Here is a 20,411-nt window from a genome sequence, read left to right as displayed (position 1 = left end):
GTGTGGACAGTGGAATCCCCGCTTCCCAAGGTTACAAATCCATCCACTAGCCGTTTGAGCCATAAACCAAAAAGAAGCAAATCTCTTAGCTAAAGCACAAAAATGTAATGAAAGAATTCAAAATTACAATGTAGGTTAATGTAGGACGACACAATTCATACGCAATCAGCAAAATTAACAAGAAATATTGCACTAAGATTATTCGAATAGTTAAGTGGAACGACAATTATTATGATTAAACAAATGCGATGAAGAAAATAATCAAGCGAGATGTGTTCTATTTATAAAGAAATTTCTATGAACGTGTATTTTCAAGGTTAATTAAAATAAATAATTGAATGCAAATTAACTGCACAGTTATTTCTATTAGTTCCAGGAACATTACACACATAACCGAATTTTTTCGAACATAAAAATTAAAAATCTTTACAACACAGTTAGTCTTTTAGAAGATCAGCTTGTGTGATAATGGTATGAAGTTTACTCTGTCGTCAGAATCGTAAAATTCTGCATAAAAACTTTTTTGTTCTCTGGAAGAAAAAGAATTATAAGGATCTTAATAAGGAGTCTTCTGCATTTGGAAAGTTATAAAACATTGTGATGTAAGATACCTGTCAGATATGTATATTAAAATACGAAGTTGTCGCAAACTTAACGTTCGATCAGAGAGATTAATACGAATTATTTAAAGTTCGTTGACAACGGTCCATTAAATCTTACAAAAGTCTGACGTTCGTTATCCGAATATTTTAAAAGCTTCCTCTTCTTTTAACGAAGCTTGATAATGAGTGTATACGCTTTCACGGAATGTCGATATAAAAGAAAGAGAAAAAGATTGAAAAAGTAAAAGGAGAGATCAAAGTTGAGAAAGGAAACGTATAAAGATTTGCATAAATCATCCTTCGTTCCTATGGTGTTAAATATTGAGAGTAAAGTCTGTGGGCGCGAAAAGAAGGGGGAGAAGAAGAACACCAACACTGAAAAAAGTTGGAAGTTCTGTTTCCTGTGGTCCGTGTTTCGTGTCACCAACACATTAGAGGATTTATTCAAGATACATTTTGTCCACGGTGATCATCTCCCTGACGCAGGCCTTCAAGAGAAGTCAATTAAAAAATCTAGTTCTTCCAATGCCATCGGATTGCGAAATAAACTGGAGGGAGCATCGGCCGAGTATAAAAGGTCGAAATATCTTTGGGATGATACTCGACTCCTTGTTCAAACATCATACGGTTAACATGAGGCTCTTGCTCGTCGCTCTGGTAAGGATCCTCTTTTACTGTCCCTTTAAAATACCATTCATAGAGATCTGTATAATCAGATATGTATTACGTAAAGTATACTGTTTAAATTTTGTACCTTTCAGCTTATAGTTTTCATTTCGATACAATTTATTGAACATTAATTAACAATTGAATATTCATAAATGATCATATTTAATGTTGCATATCCAGCTTTGAAATTTGAAAAATATGTCAAAATCAAAAATATTTCAGATTTGCCTGGCGGCTTCTTCAGCTTTGTCGTTGCCGAAGCAAAAGAGGAATATCTTACCTGGTGATCCACGTTATGGAACCGAACATCATCATCATCACGAGAACATAGTAGAAGACGCAGGATCCCTTGGTGACTCTTATGCCCAGATACCACAGACTCTCTATGGACCTCCTGGATATCAACCAGGTGTTCCCTTAAACAATCAGTACTTGTCACCACTCAGTGATGTCAACACACATCCCGCACCGGTACTGTCTTATGGAGTTCATGATACTGTTCATGCAACTCAAATAAACTTAATGGAGCATAGAATAATAGAAAATTGTAGTTGAAGAATTCTTATACAGAATTCCTTGCAATGATAGAAATTAATTTATAAATTATGTTTTTATTTAGATTCCTGAAGCGACCAATACTTACTTGTTGCCAGAGGAAACGGTATCAACCACCACGGTTTCGGTGCCTATTGAAGGAGTCAAGGTACATACATACATATATATATATAACATATGTATACAATTTTTGACTTTTACGAAATATCGTATCGTCCAATTATTATAATTTTTTAGACTGCTATACCGCCTGCAACTTCTTATGGAACTCCGGAAAGTAATGTTAAGGTATATCGATATTCTCTATAATCTGTTCGTCTCAACAATTACTTTGTTTTGATAATGCACATTTAATCTAAAAATTTTCAGAGCACAGTGGAAACTGCAGCCACTTCCCAAGTGAAATCTACAGTCACAAAGGTAAAGACCGGAGTCCATGATGTATCTCCATCAACTGTGAATGTTGTTGAACATACGCCTGTCGCAAAAGGTAAATGCTCTTTTACATTAGATATTTCTTTAAATTTAAAATATACGATAATACATTGAAGAAATATTTTTGGTGACGTTACGTAATGTGAATTTTGAAATGCCGCGGTAAATCGTCAGTAACATGACATATAACTATATATATATTTTACATCCTGAATAATTTATGAACCAAACATTTTAAAGATGTTTCTTTGGAAATAAATGATACATATCTTCCACAGTTAAGCTGTAATATAAATTTTATATTATTAGAAAATTATCGTGTTTCAATGTCGTCAAGTTTTAAATTTGCTGATTCTAATCAATCGTAATTGATTGTAACTTTTTGATTGCAGAAGTTACACATTTTACTGGTGATGTGCAAGCCCCCTCCTTGGTTACAACAACCATAAGAAAAAATGTTTTTGGCAGCGATCTGCTAACTGAAGCATTACCCAACACATACAGCTCTTACGGAGGAGTCGTCCACGTGCCGCAATATGACGTTTCTTCCCACGTTCCTTCCATTCTTTATTCGCCAGGATTCAATTCCTTTGACACTATTTCAACTGGACACAGTAATCTTAATTCTGCAGCATCTGATAATCAGGGTCTAAATTTAGATGTTCCTCTACCTCTTTCATTTAAACTCCAAGTCAGTAAAAATGTTCCAAACACCTATTCTTTCCCACAACCTATCGAATTTCCTACAACATATCACGTTCCACATTCGCTTACACACGTCGTGCATCATACGCAGCCTGTAAACACCTTGTACTCCTCACCTTCTATCTCTTCCGTGGAATCGCTTTCTCCAGCACAGCATATATCTTCCGTGGAAACTTTAACTCCTCTGGGATCAGCTCACACTGTGAATACTTTCTCGCCGGTGCACTCCGTGGAAACCTTATCACCGGCGCACTTGGTGCATACCGTAGAGTCCGTGAAGTCGGTGGAAACCACGCCAATCCAACATACCGTGCACTCTGTTCAATCTGTGCCATCGGTGAAAACCGTGGGAACTCTAACACCAGTTGAACATAGTGTGCATCCAGTGCAATCCCTAGAGACGGTATCAACGGTACGTCCTCTGGAACCCGTAGAGGCCGTGACGTTGCCTCCATTGAAGTCAGTGGAAATCGTGTCACCATCGCAACCAGTAGAATCTTATCATACAATATCCGAAATAGTTAAAACCAATACACCTGTGGTTCAAAGTCACGTTCAGACACAGAAGGGACCGATAAGCGATTTTTTCCAAAATCTTAACATCTCGTTGCCCTCGTTTCCCTCGTTGCCCTCGCTGCCCTCTTTCCCTTCGACCTCTTCCTTCTTCACCTTTACTAATTCCCCCGTAAGCTCAACAACCGCAATCCCATTAGTGGAAACATCTACCCCATCTAGCAGCTTTTTGCCTAGCGCTTATAACCAGGAAAGTGTCAGCGTCGATACTTCGTTATTACACAATGATAACCTAGTGAAAAGTGTTACATCGAGTAACGAGTACGTTCAACCCACGGATGCCAAAGGTGGATACATTTATTAAAAGTACATTGCAAATATTTTCTGTCATGAAGTATAACAAAAGTGTTGGATGAGATGTTCGTGTCGTACGATGCAGAGTTAAGTTGTAGTTGAAAGGTCTAACGCGTTGGAAAAGTATTGTCTTGAATGACTGTATGCAATAAGTAACGGAGGATTCCTAAGTGCAAACCTTAAATTTCTGATCGCCTGAGATAAACATTTAGTTAATACATGAATGTAAAACCACGAATACATGACTGTTATAAGTAAATAAAATTCTTTTATTATAAACACGGAGTTGTTTTATTACAACGTTGTCATTTTTCAACAATTGCTCTATATTTTAACACACTTGTTACTGAAACTATTCGTCTTGGTTACATTATTTCTTACAATCGATGGTATTAGTTAAGATAATAGACAAGTATAAAAGTTTGATTATTTAGGGGGAGGAAGATTCAGAAAATTCCTATGAAAATAACTTTGTTCGAAGAACTGTGTCATTACCACAATCTGCATTTTTCTGAAGGATTCATGTTTGATCCCACAGGACATTTCCATGCTTCGCTGAATTCCTTTGAATTCTTGAGAACCCCGAGAAGTCTCACGTGTCCAGGACAATGGGAATCTTGTAATATCCATTTCAAAGATTTTGGTGTGTAGGATTCGCACCAAACCTAAGTAGGAAAAATATTTTAGAAAGCAGAATAAATTAAATATTATATGTATAATGAAGCATCTATACAAAATATGAGATAAACTATACATTAATTAGAAATATGCAATTTAGGAATATGTTAAGTAACGCTAAACAATATAATCATCTGAGAGTCGTTTACTGTTAATTTCACATCTCACAAATTATTTAAACAATTGCAGAACTTCCTTCAAATAACTAATTTAAATTACATGCGACGAACATTATTAATATTCACCGTAGATTGCTTAATTCATCCAAAAAATAGATTTTTCTAACATTCATGTAATCTACATATTTTTCAAAACATTTATTCTCGTTCTTTAGAATGTTTTAAACATTTCTACTTCAATGCTATATTTTAATTATTCTAAACAAGTTCGCCGTGAAAAGATTAAAGTCCAGGTTACGTAACCTTCGATAAAACATATTTGAATCAGCATCTTACATGCGCGAAACCGAGAAAAACAAGTTGCTCGTGAGTAAGGTGAGTGAATCCCGGAAGTAAAGGCTCTTGACCGTGCCTGGCCTTCCATCTTCCATACGCGACAACAGCCTCTCTGAGACCTCCATTATCGGCTATATTTTCGCCCAATGTACGTTCACCATCTATATAATCTTCTACCTGTCCGAACAAATATGTGATCGATTCTATCGTTATCTTTATAAAGATATACATATAAAGTGGGAATAAGATCAAATACCAGTAAGGTCAAGATTTTTGTCAGAGTCAAAAGGATGCAAGTCGAGAGATGAGAAGGTAAAAGGTTCGCATAGCCTGAATTAGTTATAAAATAGCGTAACATTGAATTTCATCTATTATGGTGTTTTGAGAATGTTTTTAAATTTGAATAAGTAATACGGACGAAAATAAATTTTGTCCTTACTTCAGCTTCATAATAGGTGTTGTAATGATGTATAAAACAGTCAGTTTTTTCAGTGTATTTTACAATAGTTTCATTGGTCCACCATTGCCTCACGTTCCCATTGCTATCGTAGTGTCTTCCACTGTTGTCGAATCCGTGAGTTAACTCGTGACCGAGCACTGTTCCAATGGCACCGTAATTCAGAGATCTGAAATCAAGAAATCCATTTAGGAAAACTAACTATTAATAATTATCTCTCACGATGATAATATTGTTCTTACTCGAGACCCAGTTCGTAAAAAGGGAATTGAAGAATTCCCGCCGGTATAGCTGCATGCGTATTAGAAAAGCGATATAAATATAATTAAACGTTAGATAAGTTAAGCTATAATGATCTGGGGAATTACGTACTTATATGATTAAATTGATAGGTATGAAATGCATTTACATCTGTCGGATCAGTCGCCCAGCTAAAAAATAAAGAAAATAGAGATTATTCCACAAAATTGTTCTACGTGCTTACTTCATGATGTTCATTTGTGTAATAAAATAAAATTCTTACTACGACATGTTGTCATAATTAATATCGTGGATGCATTCCAACTCAGACATGGACATCAACCGAACAATTTGAATTATATTGTTCAAATATTCTGTTTCCGCGAGATCTATCTGAAAATATACAAATTAATTTTATTGTCACCGCACCTATGCTCGAGCAATTAAACTAACAACAAATTTCTTACGCCTTCGTAATATTCGTTAAGCACTTTTTCATCGAACAACCAATCTGGGAAGCCAATTTGAGATTCCATTTTCCTGTTTTTCTCTATAGTGGCCATTTTTGTCTGCCGATCCATCCAATCGGTGCGCAAAACCATCGACGCGAAAGCTTGTTTTATGTCGTCCAGCATTTCAAACACCTTCTTGCCCTTGTTTTCGTGAAAGGATGGATCCACGAACAACCACGAGACCGCCATTCCTAGATTATACCAGACTTTGATGAAAGGCCGACGAGTTTCGTAAGAATTTTGAATACCTTGCGCCTTTTAGCCGATACAGGTTCTACCTCTACATATACAGATCCAATCTCAAAATAAATTGTATTAGACTAACCCATCAATTCGTTAACCACAGACGCACAAAGCAGGGACTTCGATTCACCGATTTCGACACTAGTTACTGTGCTGGTATAATCTAGCCAAATTTTCCTTAAATTGTCGGATGAATGAGGTACAACTATGTCTACGATTACCCACCAAATGTAGCTCTCTAACACAGCAAGATAATTGTTAAGTAAGTTAATTGATCCTCAACAAAGGCTGACAAATTTTTAGTTTACCTAATTCTTCTTCTTCGGTAAGAGCCAGCATTAGAGCAATTTCCTTCAAGTATTCCAAATCACCTACTAATATCTTATCTGTCTTGTTCAAGTCTAAAGTGTCAATATCCTTGAAAACTAGCTCAATGAACGGTCGCCATAATGGTTTGGGCGTAACTGTCGAATTAACTTCCGACACGAACTCGTCAGTCAACTTCTGAAGATCGTCTACCAGCATATAATCATCATCGGTTGGATCATTTTCCCAGATGCTTTGATTGCTTTCCATACGAGACATCTGCAACGAAGTAATGCTTTTAATGACCAATTATCACATTATTGATACATGCAATATCGTTATTCGAATCTACTTACGTAATAAAAAGTGCCAGTTAAAAGGTAAAGCGTCTCGATTACATCCTCTAGCTCTTCCTTGTAGGGAAATGATGATTCATTCTTTAAGGAGCAAGTATCAAGAGTTCCATTATTCACGATTTGCTTAATTACGTCGCTCATGTACATCATCTCTGCCTCCATCAGCTTACTCATCGTTACAATATCTTCGTCGTCGTCCAGAATCCAGACGCGTGACCTGATCCTATGCAGTCGTTTCTCAAGCTCCTTATCGCTGTCGATAAAAAAAATCCAATTATGGAATTGTATTTATGTGCAGTGATTGAAGCATCTGAATCATATATTAGGTGTTTAAAAAGAGTAATAAAAAATATACTTGGGTAACGGATTTGTCATAATCGGTGTGTCGAACAGCATGACATTATTACTGGTGTTTCGAGGATCAGGAATAATGTCGAAACCGAAAAACACGTCTTTTCCCAGAACTTTCTTCACCCTGGCTATTTGTTCGATATAACCGCTTGTCTTCTTCGTAAGCCCCGCAGGAATCGAAGGTAAATTGAGCTCCTCCAATAACTCGAACAACGGCGCAAGTCCCAGTTCATTTTTCGCGTCTGAAGTTAAAGCATAAAACGATCTACATTACTTTAATTGTCTTACGAAGATACAAAATAATTTAAGAAAATGATAACATACGCTCGTCCATGCAGCTGTTGTACAATATCTTTGCCTGTGACACTGCCCATGGTACATCACTGTTTGTGGTATTATCTCGTAAGAGTTCTCTTATTTTCCTGTACATTCTTTCTCTACGCTCGTCGAACCATGAATTCGTCAAACTTTTATCTGGTATAGGATGTTCGTCTGACCATTTTCCACATACGTATCTGTAATAGCAAGAAACGCTATAAACACATAGATAGATATTATATAGAAAAGAATGTATCGATTAAGTATTTTGCAAATTATGCATGCAAACTTGAACTCATTGTCACTGTACTTGTTGCCAACGAGGGGTGAATCGTATTGTAACCGTGACTGTACGACATTGAAAACTAACTTTGTAACTTTGAGAGAGGCTATAGACTAAGTGTATCATTGTTTTTCAAACTAGAGTACTTACTTATAAAAATCGTCACAAGGATCTACAGAAGTATCCATAGATTCCTTCAAACTAGCAGCTAGTGGAACAACCATTTCATAGAATCTTTTTCAATTTTAATTAAAATATAGCATAATATTGATTATTTTCTCACCTATGCGGACGCAATTTTCAGTTTCGCAAAGTTCCACCGGTCTGTAGGTTGCATCTGCAAAAAGAGTTAATACAAAAAAGTAATCGATAAAAAGAAGAAGTATATATACAGATTTCGACAAGACAATGTGAAAGATAATAATCTTAAGATAAACATTACTTACAAAGTATAATAAACACCAGGGCCACTATAACGGCTAAAGCCATCAGGAGGAACAATATAATCATCGTTAAATACGATACGTACCGTCGTTTCTTTAAGCTAAAAAAAGATAGTAAATCTAATTGGCAGGCTTGAATTAACAGCTTCCTCGCGGACTGTTTGATGCATGTAATAATACGATTTAATGAGCAAGCGAGTTGAGACAACCGGCAGACGTCAATCTCGCAATCACTTACTAGGCGTGTCTGGATCTTATCGGTACCAGGTTCTGGTTGCTGGCGACCGTGTAAATCGAATTTACTTCATCTTCTGGAAAAAAGAAGTAATAGTATTACATATATCTGCTAAATTGAAGAAAGGATAATGATGGAAACACGTGTCGCTGTGAAAAAGAATACCTAGATAAAGTTTTAGTCCCGTATTTAAGTATTTAAGTAGTTAAGATTAAATTATCGCGTTTTTACTCGAATGAGTCAACTCGATGTCGATACGAACGAATACTTTTAATTTCAAACCTCGTTGCTTTATCAGTTAAAACGTTTCAACAATTATCTTAATAATTTCTTATAATGGTTTAAACATTTTCTACAATTCAAAAGATTCATTACTTGTATATTAATTATTTATTTGAAGTACTACTAGGGAACTTAAAACAGACTATAGCGAGTTAAAATGGGGATGCACAGATATCGGTGGAAGCTACAATGAATAAATAGTATAAATATACTCACTGCGCTCGTTCATGGTGAATGGCCCAGTGACCGGATCGAACTGACGACACTGAACAACCTCGAGGGACAACGGGGGCTGTCCATACGTTCACATTTTCCTGCTTTGCCAGTGGTTCTCGTTACGTCGAACAACTCGTCTATTTTCACCTGTGCCATTGTTACATTCACCCCAACCACGTGTCTTGCTCCATTAAAACGGTACTTCGCACATGCTACTTCTTCTAGCTACTTCTCTTAGCTATATCCTTGTAAAGCTTTAATGAAGTTTCCTCGTCGTAGATTTTGTAAACGATCGAATATTTTGTAGACTAGGAAACGATTCGCTTAAGTTAAGCCAATGGTTATGCGCTCTAGGCGTGAACTTAAACTGAAATATGCAATAGTTAATGAAAAATTAATCCAAGTTTCGTTGCAAAGAAAATATTGTGCCCAGTTTAATCGCACTTGTACCTCTACACTGTGAAGATTGCAAGCAATCGTGAGATTATTATTTAAAATAGCCAAACTATTCGACCTTCGACACAGTTGACGTATGCAGAGTTTATCACTAAAATATGTAGGTATTTCCTTGAAGTATATGATCGATAATCGCCATCGTTCATGTGTTGAAGACTCTTCTCAAGGTTTATTTCTCATTACAGAAGGAATCGCTACCCTTCCCACTCTGTGGGAAACATAGTGCCTAAATTGGTTTGTCTTGAACAAACAATGGCACCGTACAAAATTGAATGGTTCATACATGAAATATCTATATATATTAGGAAATGCTATTTACGTAAATAAAATTTCGCTAGAACGATCACCTCAGCCTCAGGCTCGCATAATATCGTTTGTTTCTTAATGAAGTTAACAAGATGTAATTACGATTAAATATTCGTTTTATAATTTCATTACGCCGTATATATCGGTGATATAACATTTTTCTATCTGCGTTGGAACGGTTGTGTTATGGAGAGAAAGTAAAGACTATGTAAGGCATATATATTCCATTATTCATTCGCGAAATTGCTAAATAGCGTTCATTCTAAATAGTACTCGTATTACCTAGCAAAATTAATGCATCGTATAAAAAGAAATCAATTACTATGATTGGAAGTTATTTCACTCGCATTAAAAAAAATTCTTTATGTATATGTTCGACGGAATAGAAAGCGTCGGTGCAGATGGTGGGTAGTTTTATTAGATATGAAAGACGTAACTCTGCATTCGGTCTAAATATAAAGTAGGCTGATAGTAATCAGTGACAAAAAGTTAAAACGCTATCTGAGTGATCGGCATCGTTCCTGTCGTGACTATCTAGTAATTGAAACAACATAATCGATGTTCTGTATGGAAGTAGGTAACGTTTGTCCATTACACGGCAGAATGTAGAACATCGGAACACTTTGATGATCTCTCCTAAAATCGTGTGAAACCAAAAGTAGATTATCAGTAGAAAAGTTCGCACATCAATTAATACCAACTAATCTTAAAGCTGGATTAAAACATTTCTCGCTTTTTAAGTTGCACGCAAATACGTAATAAATCTGCCTCCAGGTAACAAAGTATACTTTGGACGTTTCTAAGACATATAGTTAATGCCTCGGAGGTATCCAGCAAAAAAATCATGAACTGTATTACGCGCAAAAAGAATTTGCACTGAATTGCAATGACATGGAGCGCCTCGGGGAATCGCTGGAAGCAGTTTCGTTGTGAACTAGAATTCCCGCGATATTTTTCCCTCTCGATTTCATACGACGCGGCGGCACGACGCGTCTCAAACGGTACTTGACATACTCGTTAAGTGTAATTAACATTTCAGCGATACGATATGTGATTCAAAAAAAAGGTGCTTCGAGGGATTGTGATTTTTCGAATGCAGGTCGAGGAGAACGGCTGTTATGCTTCGTTTTTAATCTATCCTTGGTGATCAACGAAGCAATTAAGTAGAGAAAAAGAAAAATTGAACGCAAAATGTACTATTTTCCCAGAACTGGGTTATAGTTTGATCGCGAAATTCCATGTAAAGGAAGTGTACGTCTAAAATCGAACAATAGAATTACCCTAGCGTTCTTTTCTGCGTGCCGAAGTGTTACCAAGATTACGTAAGAATCATTTTTTACGCGTAACGTAATTAGAAGCACAGCTAAACCCTTCCGTCTGTATACTCGCCTCACAGTAGAAAATTCGAGTAAAAAGTTGTGGCATAATTATGCTAAATTACGAGTGCCATGTCATTTACGTAACGCAGTGAAATACAGACTACAACACAAAGATCGATGGAACACTCATGATCGATATATACGGAAATGAGAGAGCATTGTAACTCAATAGCACAGTATTGCTACGTGACCAAGCTCTTTTCCGATTCGCTTATGCGAAAATGTTGTATATGATAATAGTCAGAAAATTTCTCCTGTACAACTTTCCGATTTAAATCGGCATAGAAATCGGGATTAAAGATCGACTTGATGAATGATAATTTGCGCTTGCTGCGAATTTCGCGATGCAGAACTCACGAAATTCTGCGATGAATTTTATTAGATCCGAAACGTTCTAACGATCGTGTTTCATGTCCTTCCTCTTTCTTTTTGACCCGCGACTGCTGCATCGAATTAGAACGATTTACGATTCGTGGCGCTTTCTCGTTGCGTAATTCTTACGGTGCAGTCTCTTGAGCGCTTTTTAGCTGTCAGAAGCGTGTAAGAAGGCTGTAAACTGAAGAAATTGCCGAAATTATCATAGCGATTATTTTCAAGAAATTCGTGTACGAATAAACAACACGCTTTCATTTATTCTAAACAGAGATTCAGAAACAAGATTTAGTATTTTTTATCTTTATTCGAATCTCTTTCAAAGATTATTATGATGAGATAAAGACAGCATGGCAAAGTCTTGCATAACTAATTAAAAAAACTTCTGTTCAAATTTTGAAAGTTGATACGATCGATCGGTCTGAACTATCTGACTTGCTGGTCTTCTGACACGATACACTGTGAAAATAATAGTAGCAGGTTGAACGTTTTTGTTTGGACGAGTCGTTACCCTGGCGACATTAGATTGATTTGTATCATGAAGCTTCCGGGTCGCGTTCATGCGCCAGGCTTAAGACCGCTTGTTATCATACACTGATAATACTAATGTACTAAAATAGGAGAAAAAACATTGAAACTGTGAAGATATAGATAAAAACAGCTTTAACCTTCTATTAGTAAAGAACTTAGTAAAGTTAAATATAGAGGAAGGGGAAATAAACGAATGAAAAAGATAACAGCAGATTTTTTATCACAAGACATAAAAATTAACTTTTATTAGAAAATAAATAAAAGTGTTGTTGCAAAAGTATGGTAGGGGAAGGGATGGGTGGTAGGCGGAAAGAAGAGAAGAAAATATACAGTGAAGGCTCCGATGTCGTGATGTCTTCTTCAATATCACATGCCGCACAAGAATTTCGACGCGTCCAGAAACAAAAGGTAAAGTTAACAAGGAAAGGGCAGATACAGGAAGTGAGTCTGTAAGAAAATCGCTGCGCTCGTGTAATCGTGTATCGTGTGGTTGCTCTATGAGGATAAAAATAAGTAAACTTTTTTTAAGATTGGGTGCCTGGTCTGAGGTCTTCGGGTGGTCCAAAACGCTCGCCGATCCTGAGGGCGTCGATTTTCATGATCTTCGAACGATCTGCAAGCTCGATGTTCTTCGTCCGTGATTAATCGCTGGATAATACTGATTAGTTTTCTGACTCCCCTTGTCCCGAATGAATACAGTTCGATCGATCTTGGAGAGCTAGTTCCCCTAGGATGAAGAACTCGTGCGTTGCTGTGACTACCATCGACGTGGATGCTTCAAATGTATATCGTCTCAAGCTTCTTTCCCACCAGGACAATTTCGATGTTGGCCATGGTTATCGTTGTTTATAAAGCGTCGCTACTCCAGATGCACCTCAGGACGGCTCATCCAGGATGGATCACCCTGGACCAGCGAGTTCAGTTGGTGCCATGCGGAAATTTAATCCCAGGGGTGATGGGAGACGGGAGCCTTGACGACTTTGATTTGGGGCTCCACGTACGATTCAACGCCGATGAGATGTGGTTGGACGATCTTAGGTCCGTGGTATGGGATCTTCACAGTCTGAACATGTGGGATTTTAATGTTAAGGGGTTGGGGGTGTGGGGCCGGAATCGACGCTTGTTGCGGGATCTGGAGCACTTGGTGCACTTCCGGAGCATGAACCTGTGGGAATTTTTTCGGTTGTTAATCGATTATCTAATAAATGTATAAATTCTATTAGAAATTTCTACCACGAAGATTTCCCTTCAGGAAATATTTTCTTTTCCGGTCTTTTGTTTACTGGAGAAAAAGTTAGCACATAATATCGAGTAACCGATTTTTAATGAATTATGGATAAATAATAAATGTTTAAGAAACATGGAAGTCATTAAACGCGTCCATGATTGCCATGGATGTAAGAACTGGAGCGAGTAGAAAATCAGCAACAGTGAATTCGAGCGACTCGTTACGAGGAACAGTTGCATAAGGGGTTACGAATCACTTGTTAGTATTGTAGTTCAACTGCAGTTTCGTTACAAAGTTTATAGATCCATTGAGTAACGAATAATTAAATTGGACGACCAAGATCCGATTACGTTCCCTGATTGACTGGAAAGCTAAGTTACGTGACTCGTAACTAGCAGTCTGCTTTAAACGATCCATTAGACGTGGAAAATGAGAAGTTATCGATGATGCGGTAGTAATTTCGATCGAATGGTCAAGCTAGTCAGAAATTATGATGATGAAGGAAAGTAGTCTACGCAGACTGATTCTGAGAATGAACTTGCGAAACACAAAGTGAAGGGTTTCTGTTAAGACTGATAAGGTATTCCAAAATTATCGATACTTCCAGGTGAATGGTAGAAGTGATGTTTGTGAAAGTAGCTTAGAACGGAATTAAATACATGTAAGTTATGTGTAATACTGTTGAGATGTTACACGTTCAACGAAGAGTTTCTCCTACTAACTTGTGTTAACTTCCAACATGATATTAATCTTATAGTATCTCTATCGTTACCTGAGGCGCAGATACCTTGACTAACGGTGCTGCAGCAACCTTAACATACGAAGGTTGAGCGACCTTAACGTACGAAGGTGCTGGCCATGGTGCAGGTGCTGGCCAAGCTTCAGGTGCTGGCCATGGTTGTGACACCTATGTGTTTCAAAAATCAGGATTTCGTTTCAATTTATCTACTATTCAAACCTCGATATGGAAACTTGGTTACGTTTGGTTACTTTCCACCGAGCAAGTCCAATTTCTCGGTTAACGAAGATCGATGCTGGAAAATGCATCGTACGAACGAACAAAAGTCTCCGGGAGATTAGATTACCAGTAAATGAACGAAAAGAAAGAAACGTGAGAATAGGTGCTGAAGAGAATACGTTAATTCAATGACGTGATCGTTGAAGGATTTTTTCTTGACTTGGATCGATCACGGCCCAAGTTTCGTCCAGTAACATTAACGTCGTTGAGTTAAGAAAAATGTTAAAATCGTAGAGGTAAGATGACTACTAACTATTTCGTTATCGAACACTGTCCTGATAGTAATGGTTGGAAGACAGTATTCGTAAAAGTTGCTTATCTCAAAATGTTAAGGAGAAGATTAAGGTGTTGAACCTTTTAGGAAAGTGTTACGTTTTAATAATCCGAGCCAACAGTATAGAACATTTTCTAGCATTAAACGTAACAAATTATTAGAAGATTATTTCAGAACGTGCAGTACCATACTTCGATTTACAAATTCTCAGTCGGATTAACAGTTTCCAGAAATTTCTTCACTTACCGGTGCATGAATGTATCCAGGGTAGGCACTGGCGACGGCCATAACGGCGAAGAGAACAATCTGCAATTACAAAAAAATTAACTCAATATTTCTATCGAAATCGAATAACGTCTTATATACTTAGAGAACTAAAGTTAGAGAATATGAACACCCTCTGAGCAGAGGCAAAGTTTAAGTTCAAAATTAAGATGGCGCAAAATGGATGAAGTACGAGTCTTAGACATACAATGAGAGACTCGTTCGTAACTGGTAGAAACTTACAACGAACTTCATTGTAGGCGATTTTTCTTGTGCAGTACACGGGAAACACTACGTATCTGAGGGGCGACGCGGTATGCTTTTATAGCGGTGCCCTGCCCAGGCCCAGGGAACTAAGATGAGGCGGGGGTACAACGATTGCATTGCATACAGACCCCTTTCACCAATAGCGATCGACCCTTTCAGACCCCTTATTCGGTGCTCCACTGATCGCAGATACGTTCCACTTCCGTCAACTGCGATGACACCCTAGAAGATTTTAATTCCGTGTCCTTACTAGAGAAAGCTTTTGGAAAAAATCGAAATGTCCACGTAAGATTGACCTGATTCGCTGTAGAACGACGGTACGTACATTAGTCGATGGAGAGAAAAAAACGAGATCTTAGATCATGCGAAACACTCATCGTGATTTCGTATAGCTGCCCTTCTACGATTATGAATTATCATTTCTTCAATTTATTAATTAGTCATCCTGCGTTACTTATCTACGTACTTTGAAGGGAATATTTATAGAAAAAGAAACGTAATAATTTATATTGTCATCTTTTAAATCTTGATAGAGTTTCGCCATATCATGTGTGTACATATTACAATGTCATGTCAATCATCTCGAAACAGCGATGGCGATAGACAGAATTGCACAACGAAAAATTAAGCACGACTTCCGGCTAAATTGACGTAACACGAATTACAACCAGGCTTCGTCGAGTACTTTATGAAATTTTCCGCTAAAATTTTACCTCTTCCTCGCACATTCATTCTCCTCATCGACGTGCATCGATACCTTCCAACGATATGAATTTATTATCGGTACCTAACAATGTGATAGTTGTCGCAAGAAAGCAACAGTGGCTTTATGGTTTCACTGCTCAGCATTACGTTGTTTTCGCGAAAAACTCAGTTGGGTCAAGTAAAAAATCATTATATGTACGCCAGCAATGAAAAAGATTTAAGATGAATCGGAAAAACGAGAAGGTGCATAGTCGTTTTATCGTTCTTAGTTTATAGCAGACATACCAACGCAAAGTTAAATTCTGTCACGTGTTTTTCTAACACGCCACGCTGAATTAAATTCGGCCACGAAAAAGAAAATCGAAGTGCTCAGTGTTGTAAAGTTGAGTAAGCAACAATTAGTCATTGATCATAATTCTGTGATGCCTGTATTGGCGCATACAAACAATGTAAGGCGCAATGACGCAACTTTGTACGATACATAAAATAGTAAAAGTCTAAAGCATTTTAAAATTTGAATCTATTCTTGATCGCAGGTATCAAGCGTTACGATCGAATATTAATATAAAATCGTGGAAAGAAGAGAATCGTTACTATTGCTAAATCGATCTACTATTACGGCAAAGCGAAATTCTTTCTATACCTTTTTGATCGACAGAATATTATGCAATTGTAACTGGAAATAATATGGGCAGCGAGACAAAGTAAAATTCTGTTTCAATTTTCATCTCTCCCACCCTATTTATCCCAATTATTCCTCGCGTCGCTAATAGGTTGGATTTTACGACTCGCCAATTTCGTAAGCGGTGTAAACGCCAACTTTCTGTAACGTAACAAGCCACTGGAGTCCAAGTAAAGTCGTAAATGCATCTAGTTCTTGGTTGTGCGTTTATATTGTTTAAATTGTATCTATTCTAAGAAAAAATGATCCATTAACATTTTATGCTGAATCCTTCATCTTTCTCGAAGTAAAAAGACCCCCCTCCCCGCCATTTCTTTCGTAACTTAAGATCTCTTACTTATTTTCTATGTTATACTACCACAATATACTCGCGATACTCGTCATTCTATCGATCTGATGTATTTTCGAAACGATGGACAAAAAGCTAAACCACATGTATTTTACCGAAGATGTCAACCTTAAAACTCGCGAACATTCTCCTATGTGATCTTCAGACACGAAGGTTGCAACGTTTCACGAAGTTTCCACCTTGGCATGGTTTCTCTAAAGCGACTTTTCTCAATACCTTTGGCCTGCTCGATTTCCTTATCGAGAAAACTGGCCGCCCTTTAGATGGGAGTGCGCTGGACAGTTGGGCAATCTTTCGCCAAGCTGGAAAACGTTTTGACCCGTGCGTTGATCACTGAAGATTCCCGACAGAATTCCAACTCGACTAAACGTTTCTTACGATAACGATGAACATTTAAGAAGAAAAAAAAAAAGGAATAATTTAAGCTATTAAAGTGAATAATTTTGATTGTTACAGAGAAAAAAGATTTTTAAACAAAAAGCCAGCTAGAACGGATTGCTCGTAGCAGCAATTATTACGTCTCGAGTACATTGATAATGAAGTTTTCCAACCTTTTGCTCGCAATAAGGCGTGCGTTACTCAGGAATAAGACACGATTCTCAGGCTTCATTTATTGTTAGCAGATTGGCGCATTGAATATAAACTGTGTTAATTTAAGATAAACGAATCAAAGCCTGGCCAGAAACAACTTGGTTAAACATGAAATGCAACATCTACTCAGGTATAAAGTGCAACAAAGTATTCGTAGAATAAAATCACCGGCTAACAGGGGTATACTTCGTTAAATATGTTTCGTGTTGGGATACGAGTTTCTGTGTGAATCTGTTTAAGTTTCCGTACGCTAATCGTCCCTGGAAAATATTTTTTTTCGATCGATTGGCAATCACGCGGGAACGGCCGACCGTCTACCAGTCGCCAGTCGAACTTTTACGCAATTTCTGCGTATTACATTCGTTGTTTCTGAACGTGTGCCGCTGCAGAGACTAAAGACAACCCTGCACGGACGTTAGCGTGCTCGTAGAAGCGCTTAGAGAATCTGGAAAGTTTAACGATACCCGTTATCTTTTGGCGACTGTCCCGATTTAATTTTGACTAAAGATGAAGCATTTGGACGCTGTGGTTTACGATTCCATGAACGTATAATATCAATATATCAATATCAAGCTTGAAAACTTTGCAGGAACAATGATTATTTTATTTATATCTCTTCTCTTTCGTATTTTCCAACAAATTTCTCCAACGTACATCTCGCCATTTTCTCTGTTCGATTTCTATCAAACTTGAATATCATTAAGAAATATTGAGAATTTGTATTGGATCTAGGACTTAGATAAATGTATCAATTCCCATGATAAATTCTCTGAATGATTGAAGGCATCGTTATGCTTCGTTTCCTGATCTATTTCAAAGGGAAATTAAGTAACAGCTTTTTCTGGTTTACAAAGGCTATGCCACGAGCAACACCACATCGAAAATGAATATACCACTAGTGCAGATCGAGTGGATCGAGCTCAATTACTTGCTAATGAGCCAGACTAGCGTAACACGATCGTTTATGCAGTTACGTTTTATTAGAGACTTCGTTTACTCAGTCGATGTCCTCCAGAATTCTAAAATTATCTGCAAACTAAATCGGCGTATAAGATACCAATTGTCTCCAAGTAAGTCTTCCATTTACAAAAACTTAATTGTAATTCGTTAATTAATTTTCTTTTCTTTGTAGAGCCATACAATAGCGCGAAAAGAAACGCCTGCTCGAAAAAATTCACGCTCCGTCGAGCGGACAGAAATCCGAAATACGTCTCAAGTTTTCCATAGTGTTGTAGTCGAATCACGAAAAACGATCTAACGTCGTGATTAGCGGTTCAGCAACGCCGGTCACCGGTACACGGGGAAACCGAACCATCGAGGAAGCTCCGTGCGCCAACGAATTAAGCAATCCACTCTGTTACAGATAAACTCGCTCGACCGCTACAGATTATGAGTCAGAGAAATTAAAGCGATTCAGACGTTTGCTGTTCAGATTATATCTATTTACTTAAAAATTGCTGCGCTGGTTATTAATCTTACCGTCTGAATTGTAATTTAAGACGTAATCACAACAGAAGTTGCACAAGTTAGATTGATGATTATTAAGAAAATGCGAGTAGTATAGCAAGTTACACTGTTTACATTGTTAGTATTCTATTCAATTAATTCCCTCGTATGATTAACGACTGATGCGACGTAATTAACCGTAGTTACGTTTCTTTAAATTAAGAAAACGAATTATAATCTTCGACATCTCTGCTTAAAAGGCAAAAAGACTTTGGGCTCTTACACCGTATCTAAACTTTTCTTCTTCAGTAGCAAAGTTACACAAAACGCAGTGCGCGGCACGCTTTTTCTAAATTGTACGTTCTCACCGGACGAGGCGATTGGAAAAGGTGAATCATACTTCGATCGTGGCGAGCGATAGAAATTCGTGCTAACTTCTCCTCCCCTGAATACGTGAAATATCAATTTGTTCGGAACTTCTTGCCAAAGTGAATGCTTTTTAAACTTCGCTGCAACAATTAGAGAGCAGTGATGAAATCGAACGATAAGCAATAACCGTACGACGGACCGAGAAACGCGTTGAAATCGGAACCTAGGGAAATTTGCATAAGCTAAAAGTTGCATATATATACATATAATTTAAATCATATCACGAGACTCGTTAACAAATTGATTTGCACGAGACAAATTGTGTACATGCTCGATTATAAATGTGCTAAATGTACACTTAACGTCTACGAATAAATAATACACCGTAGTTTATTATCGTTAACACGTCGTATAAAACATAAATGCGTTAATCTTTCATGGCTATGTTTGGGTCTGTAATAAATTGTTTGTACTGTTGGGTACTCTCCGCAATTTAATCGTGTACATAACGAAAACGATAACAAATTTCTTATGCCAGGAAGAGTAAGCGAATATTGGTAATCTGTTGCATCTGCTACAAAGTGAAAATACTTATGAAAATACTTGTCTTCTTTCACCGGAAGAACGGGACGCGATAAATCATCATGACACGATGCATACGTGACGCGATAGCAGCAGTTGGATAGATCGTAATACTGAGAGTTAAGGTGGTCGTTTCTAATACATTCCCTCGGTGCATTTTTCTTCTCGGTGGATTGCTGAATTTGTCCTCGTGAACCTCGATCGCTCCCGATCGACGAATGGCAGAATGTGATTTCTTGTTGCTTCGGTGATCGCGTTTCTTGACGTTCGCAAAGTGGACATTGCCGAAGGGGCAACGTACCGGGTGACCTGACAATTAGGACTTGCCGGATTGGTTCTCGAAATAATAAGACTTGTTTTTCCTAGAATAGACGAGAAAAACGG

General features: G+C 37.5%; 3 protein-coding genes across 7 annotated transcripts; 1 reads left to right on the top strand and 2 right to left on the bottom strand.

Moving 5' to 3' along the window:
- The first annotated feature begins 1,128 nt into the window (after window positions 1–1,128).
- LOC126920362 (mucin-6-like) lies at window positions 1,129–4,112 on the top strand. Its single transcript, XM_050730599.1, has 6 exons — window positions 1,129–1,259; window positions 1,494–1,742; window positions 1,891–1,974; window positions 2,064–2,114; window positions 2,196–2,316; window positions 2,654–4,112. Exons 1-6 carry the CDS (start codon window positions 1,197–1,199, stop codon window positions 3,841–3,843), a joined length of 1,758 nt encoding a protein of 585 aa, XP_050586556.1. The 5' UTR covers window positions 1,129–1,196; the 3' UTR covers window positions 3,844–4,112.
- LOC126920361 (neprilysin-4) lies at window positions 4,082–9,576 on the bottom strand. 5 transcript variants are annotated; one of them, XM_050730595.1, is made up of 17 exons: window positions 9,209–9,573; window positions 8,714–8,783; window positions 8,479–8,576; window positions 8,316–8,369; window positions 8,183–8,240; window positions 7,756–7,946; window positions 7,436–7,673; window positions 7,081–7,333; window positions 6,727–7,003; window positions 6,501–6,656; window positions 6,131–6,366; window positions 5,947–6,056; window positions 5,796–5,854; window positions 5,666–5,714; window positions 5,406–5,592; window positions 4,967–5,143; window positions 4,082–4,498 (listed from the first exon to the last, which is right to left on the bottom strand). In XM_050730595.1, the coding sequence occupies exons 1-17, from the start codon at window positions 9,219–9,221 to the stop codon at window positions 4,325–4,327; spliced, it is 2,400 nt and encodes a 799-aa protein (XP_050586552.1). In that variant the 5' UTR covers window positions 9,222–9,573; the 3' UTR covers window positions 4,082–4,324. The 5 variants fall into 5 exon arrangements, with proteins under 5 accessions (XP_050586552.1, XP_050586551.1, XP_050586554.1 ...); XM_050730594.1 differs by having other exon boundaries at window positions 8,714–8,786; window positions 9,209–9,572; XM_050730597.1 differs by lacking the exon at window positions 6,501–6,656 and having other exon boundaries at window positions 8,714–8,786; window positions 9,209–9,576.
- Window positions 9,577–12,465: 2,889 nt separating this feature from the next.
- Window positions 12,466–15,660, bottom strand: LOC126920372 (uncharacterized). The gene is made up of 3 exons (XM_050730612.1): window positions 15,280–15,660; window positions 15,019–15,078; window positions 12,466–13,417 (listed from the first exon to the last, which is right to left on the bottom strand). Exons 1-3 carry the CDS (start codon window positions 15,289–15,291, stop codon window positions 13,193–13,195), a joined length of 297 nt encoding a protein of 98 aa, XP_050586569.1. The 5' UTR covers window positions 15,292–15,660; the 3' UTR covers window positions 12,466–13,192.
- Between the last annotated feature and the right edge of the window lie 4,751 nt (window positions 15,661–20,411).

The sequence above is a fragment of the Bombus affinis genome, chromosome 9 (assembly GCF_024516045.1).
Source record: "Bombus affinis isolate iyBomAffi1 chromosome 9, iyBomAffi1.2, whole genome shotgun sequence".
NCBI lineage: Eukaryota > Metazoa > Arthropoda > Insecta > Hymenoptera > Apidae > Bombus > Bombus affinis.
The sequence above is the reverse complement of the archived record's forward strand: the minus strand, read 5'-3'. Positions and strand labels throughout refer to the sequence as shown.

Excerpts from the sequence above, each read along its gene's own strand:
- LOC126920362 (XM_050730599.1), top strand. The coding sequence starts at position 1,197 with ATGATACTCGACTCCTTGTTCAAACATCATACGGTTAACATGAGGCTC. Across the intron at positions 1,260-1,493 it reads GGCTCTTGCTCGTCGCTCTG|ATTTGCCTGGCGGCTTCTTC; the intron begins GTAAGGATCCTC and ends AAAATATTTCAG. Across the intron at positions 2,115-2,195 it reads CTCCGGAAAGTAATGTTAAG|AGCACAGTGGAAACTGCAGC; the intron begins GTATATCGATAT and ends AAAAATTTTCAG.
- LOC126920361 (XM_050730594.1), bottom strand. Across the intron at positions 7,334-7,435 it reads ATGACAAATCCGTTACCCAA|CGATAAGGAGCTTGAGAAAC; the intron begins GTATATTTTTTA and ends TTTTATCGACAG. Across the intron at positions 5,855-5,946 it reads AATTATGACAACATGTCGTA|CTGGGCGACTGATCCGACAG; the intron begins GTAAGAATTTTA and ends TTTATTTTTTAG.
- LOC126920372 (XM_050730612.1), bottom strand. Across the intron at positions 13,418-15,018 it reads CTGGATACATTCATGCACCG|GTTCATGCTCCGGAAGTGCA; the intron begins GTAAGTGAAGAA and ends AAATTCCCACAG.